Source organism: Halyomorpha halys, unplaced genomic scaffold, assembly GCF_000696795.3.
Source record: "Halyomorpha halys isolate HHAL.00 unplaced genomic scaffold, Hhal_1.1 Scaffold1702.1, whole genome shotgun sequence".
Taxonomy (NCBI): domain Eukaryota; kingdom Metazoa; phylum Arthropoda; class Insecta; order Hemiptera; family Pentatomidae; genus Halyomorpha; species Halyomorpha halys.
This window is the reverse complement of record NW_027114802.1, coordinates 62,813-69,007: the sequence shown is the minus strand read 5'-3', so window position 1 is coordinate 69,007 and position 6,195 is coordinate 62,813. Positions and strand designations below refer to the sequence as shown.

At 26.3% G+C, this 6,195-nt stretch overlaps 1 protein-coding gene across 1 annotated transcript in view; it reads right to left on the bottom strand.

The window, feature by feature from the left end:
* Positions 1 to 1,131: 1,131 nt before the first annotated feature.
* The window catches only part of LOC106690396 (uncharacterized), a gene marked incomplete at its 5' end in the record, with an annotated part of 61,365 nt that continues 56,301 nt past the window's right edge, over positions 1,132 to 6,195 (bottom strand). The window contains 3 exon segments of the mRNA XM_067051904.1: positions 1,132 to 1,259; positions 2,341 to 2,430; positions 2,564 to 2,653. Coding sequence (XP_066908005.1) covers positions 1,204 to 1,259; positions 2,341 to 2,430; positions 2,564 to 2,653 — 236 coding nt within the window.

Here is a 6,195-nt window from a genome sequence, read left to right as displayed (position 1 = left end):
TATCCATTTGAGATTCATCACAATCATATAATTCATATGATATTCATAATTCCTTTCACCTCCATTATCTTTTATTATCCTTCACTATCCCTGACCACTGTATTCTTGTTTCTTTTGATGTAGAGAGTTTATTCACCAACATTCCAATTGACAAAGCCCTCCTTATCGTCGAACCCAATTGGACATCCATTGCACCCCACACTTCCCTTAACTTTTTTTCCTACCTTGAATCCCTTCAACTCTGTTGTAAATCTGGTTACCTTACCTTCCAGGGTCAGTTCTTTAACCAAATTTCAGGGCTGGCCATGGGAAATCCTCTAGCTCCCGATCTTTCCAATATTGTCCTAAATAATTTGCTAGATTCCGTTATCCCACTCTTTCCAGTTTACATTATTCTTTCTAAAAAATATGTAGATAATCTCCTCCTTGTCTTAAATCCTGATAAAATCTCTGACATCTTATTATCTTTTATTATCCTTCACTATCCCTGACCTCTATATTCTTGTTTCTTTTGATGTAGAGAGTTCCTTCCTTCATCCTCGGTCCGCCGATATATATAACAAAACTATTGAAATATGGGGAATCATAAAAATTATGCTTTGTTAGAAATAGCAGTAAAATAAGATTTTTTTGATTTTTTAATTAATTTGTATTTACTTCAATTTCAGTTTTGGATGCCATCAATCAACTGTGGAGTAATCAATGTTCTCCTGGAATCGCTGGTAGGTACTCCAACATTACATGAAAAAACAAGTTGGAAATTTGACCCAAATCAAGCCATGAGATTGAATAGAGATTTTGAGGGAGAGCATGGTCATCATTCAGCTGTACTGATAGAAAAATTAGGTCTGGGTATGGACGGACATCGGGAAGAAAGATTCCAAAAACAAAAACTAAGGGATAAAAATGTTTCTATAACTGGCTATAATTCACCAGTAGAGATGTATATAAAGAGATGATAATTCTTCCCTACAGTAGTGCACTAATTTGTGTGGCTATAATAACAAATTGATAATCTTTTATTAAAGAAGACATTAAAATTCTATTAATATGTATAAATTAATTTAATTAGAAAAATGTAAAGGTTTTTAAATTATTACGCATGTAATAACAGAAAATATAACAATAAAAGAAAAACAAACAAAAATTTATTTTGAAATATATAACAAGATTTAATTAATAACTATTAATAAAATAACAATATCACAGATATTGCTGCTGCTTTTTTTTGTCAACATTATTGTCTGGATTCACAGTTCCTGAAAAGTAAAGAGATAAATATTGTCAAAAAAACAGCATACACTAAACTTCAGAATAATTATAGGTGTAGTAACAAATTAGGATTTAATAGGAGGAGGTAATTCTATACTGTTTATATTTACTTTGATGAGGTAATTTGTATTTAAAGAAAGATTACTATACTTCCAAATTTAGTATAAAGCTTTTGGCTCAAGGGTTCAAAACATTGTAAATAATAATTCTAAAAAAGTAAGTAGTGTGCCAAGTATAATTTGTAGGAAATAATGTTATATTACTTTTGTTATAAATGTGTTATACATTGTATCTAGCAAAACTGACTTCTCTGAAGACAGGTCTAGACTGCATATTCTGATCAAGATACCACATTGAATACATCAATAATGAAACTGTAAAACTAAAACTATTATTCTTAATAAAATAAAACAAATCTAAACGCATTCTTGATTATTGATCCCAATAACCTAATAGATATAGATATCAATATTAATAAGATAATAATTTATCTTAGCTATTAAATCATAGAAATAATGTAAATGTTTGTGATTTAATTTTTCCTAAGCTATCCTGAACAAGATTACAACCTTTACACCCAGTTAAGCTATTAATAAGTAAACAATTATTAATGATGAGAGATAGTTGACCGTGGACAAATTATATAAGGAGAAGATGGTTGGTGGGTGTGGTCAAAATATAACATAAATAAGTTGAAATAACTTATTTAATAGAGCCAACGTTTCAGCTAGAATTTCTTTATCAGGGCCACTCAAAGCAAATCTGACACTTGGCTGTCTCAAACAATTATTAATATACAAAAAATATAGAAATAAACAAAAATTAATTATCTGTGCCGATATTTCGACCAGAATTTCAGTGCACCAATTTGACAAAATCTTCATTGAGTCCCTGATAAAGGCTGAAACATCGGCAGAAATAAATAACTTTTGTTGATATGTGTATTTTTTGCTGACCGCACCTCCAGACAATTCAGGTCATATTTAAAATCAATTGTATTCACAATACAAATTTAACATTTAAAATCATTAAAATTATATTTTTTTACACATTATAGTCCATTCTTACCTTTTAATGACACTTTTTCTTTTGGGGTCATTTGAAACTTTGTTTTACGAGCTTGAAATGCTTCCAGGGTAACCTTCATTAGGTTGCCATCTGTAACATAAAATAAAATCATTTATTAGTTTATTTTAACTTTAAAATACTTAAGCTATTAGTAGAAAATGGCAAACTAATCACAATAATTTTCACTTTCCATATTCAAAAAATTTATTTATTATTATCATACCATTTTTATTTATGCTAGCAGCAACTTGATCGAGATCTATACCAGGGGCAGAATGAAAACAGTCACTATCTCTGTAACTCCTATGGGGGTCTAAAGTAGAAAAAAATGCATATTATAGTAAAAAAATAATTAATGTGAATAAAAACATTATTCTAGTCATACGAATGAGAATCAATACATTTTTAATGGAATGAGTCATACAAAATGACCTATTTTTTTCTTGAGAAGTGTAATTTACTGATCACCTTCCTTTGTTTTTCAATTCCAATCAAGGTTGATATCACTTTAAATACTAGACTATACTAAATTAATTAAAAATAAAATGACCAAGGTCTTGCCTTCAGTTAAAGAACATGAAACAAAAATTTGAAATATGAGTAACATTAAGTTATTATAAGAAACATAAGTTTTCTGTCACGAAAACAACCAATTTGGCATGGAAATTCGAAGAAGGTTCTCTTTCTCAATGGTCTCTGAGAAGATGGTACTAGAAATATGAAACTGGTGACATCAGCCTTGAGAGGAAAGAGGGTTCTATATGATGGAAAATAATTTGATGAGAATGCTCTGTGGGACTTAGTAGTGGTCAACCCAATGAAAAGTACTTAAGAATACTTAGTGTTTCACAATCACTGTCTGTGGTAGACTGCATAACTTGAGAAGATGAATAGCTCATGAATAGTGGTTTGTCCATAAGTTGACCATTGAGCAGACATACCATAGATTAGAAATGTTTCAGTAATTTGAAAAACTCAATGACCATCATTTCATCAAAAGAATTGTAGTTTATAATGAAAAATGTATGGATATAACAAGGTGTCTAGCAAAATGGATTGGAGAAATTTCCTGAATTTCCCAAGTTTTTTTTTTTCCAAATTTTCCCTGACCAAGAAAACTTTACTTGAACTGATAATATTTTTTACCTATCAGAAATGCATCAAATACTAATGATTATACAATATTCACTACTATAATTTTTTAACTTATCAAAAGAGCTTTTCAAATGTTCAAATGTTGATATTATAAACTTTGAATTGAAAATAGGACGTTTAAAAAGTTATTTATTGAACACAGACATTATGAAAAATATATTTTGAAGCTGTATAACTTCTATTCTCAGGATTTATAATTTTAAATGTCAATACCATGGAAACCGAAAATCACTTCATTAAATTTCTTGGTAAAGTCAATAAAAATTATTGTCAATGTGTCAATACCATGGAAACTGTTTCCATGCTATTGACATTAAAAAATCACTTTATTAAATTTCTTGGTAAAGTTAATAAAAATTATTGGTTTTTCATCGTAAATTTCAACCCTATATCTCGACCAAGTTTATAATGTTAGGCACTCATTTGATGCATAATTTAATGTTATGCTACTATTTATAGAATAAAGGTTTCATTAGGGTGCACTGTTTAAAATTTAAACACCAGACACTGAAAATAGGTAAAAATATTTGGGGTTTCTACTACCCCTCTCCTCTGCCCTTCATTAAAACTTGGAACCTGACCAACATAACACACTATTCTGAAATGAAATTAACATATTAAAACCATTTCCAGCTTTTCAAAACTCAGTTTCAAGGGGGAGGGGGAAGGGTGGGCAAGAGATGGGGATGGTATATCAAAAGAAAAATATCGATATCGATACCATATCAAAACTAAAATATCGATATCAAAAATTTAACGAATTAAAGTAATAATAATTATAAAATGATACCGTAGCAAGATATAAGAAGACTTATTTTATGTTATAACTAATCAATATACATATGAAACTCCTAATAACTATGAAATAAAGCAACACCACGATAACAATATCATAAACATAACAAATATAAACTAAAATATAATTGTTTTATTGAAGAAAATTTAAAAATAGAATATCAATATTTTATTTTAGTACACATTTATTTCGATATTTCCAATTGTTGTAATCGATAGGAAATATGAGCATCAATATTCCGATATTATTATATTGAAATATCGATATTTTGATGAAAATGACTAAAAAATTGTATAGAGATTTTAAATAGAAATATCCATATTTTATTTTGATAATTACATATTCATTTCAATATTTTCTATTGTTGTAATATCGATATGGTATATAAGCAACAATATTCCGATATTATTGTATTGAAATATTGATATATTGTTTTAAATGACTAAAATATTATATAGGGATTTTAAAATAGGAATATTGATATTTTATTTTGATAATTACATATTTTTTCTATATTTTACATTGTAGTATTATCGATATGGAACATAAGCTACAATTTTCCGATATTATTTTATGGAAGTATCAATATTTTGTTTAAAAATACTAGAACATTGAATAGAATAATTAAAAATGAAATTGAATATTTTATTTTGATAATTACATATTTTTTTTGATATTTTACATTGTTGTAATATCGATATGGACTTTAAGCAACAATATTCCGATATTATTTGATCGAAATATCAATATTTTGTTGAAAATTACTAAAATATCAAGTAGAGATTTTAAATTAGGAATATCAATATTTTATTTTTCTATTACACATTTTTTTCGATATTTTACATTGTTGTAATATCAATTTGGAATTTAAGCAACAATATTCCGATATTATTTTATCGAAATATCCACATTTTGTTTAAAATGATAAAAATATCATTTAGAGATTTTAAAATAAGAATATCGATATTTTACACCGTTGTAATATCGATAAGGCATATAAGAACAATATTCTGATATTATTTTATTGAAATATCGACATATTTTTTAAAATAACAAAAATATTATATATAGATTTTAAAATAGCAATATCGATATTTTATTTTGTTAATTACATATTTTTTTCGATATTTTACATTGTTGTAATATTGATATGGAATATAAACAACAATATCCGATTTTATTATATCGAAATATCGATATTTTATTAAAGACTAGAAAATTGTATAGATTAAAAGATAGGAATATCAACATTTTATCTTCATTATTACATATTTATTTCCAGATTTTGTATTGTTGTAATATTGATATGAAATGCAAGCAACAATACTCCGATATTACTTTATCGAAATATCGATGTTTTGTTGAAAATGACTAAAATATCATATAGAGATTTTAAAATAGGAATATCGATATTTTATTTTGATATATACATATTTATTTCGATATATTGTATATTTGTAATACCAATATGGAATATAAGCAACAATATTCTGATATTACTTCATTGAAATATCAATATTTTCTTGAAAATGACTCAAATATCCTATAGATTTTAAAATAAGAATATCGATATTTTATTTTTCTATTATATATTTTTTTTGATATTTTACATTGTAGTAATATCAATATGGAATATAAGCAACAATATTCCAACAGTTACAATATTGATATGAAAGTATTTGCAACAATATTCCGATATTACTTTATCGAAATATCGATATTTTATTTGATAATTACATATTTATTTTGATATTTTCTATTGTTGTAATTGGATCTGAAAGTATTTGCAACGATATTCCGATATTACTTTATCAAAATATCAATATTTTTTTGAAAATAACTAAACTATTATATAGTGATATTAAAATAGGAATATCGATATTTTATTTTGATAATTACATATT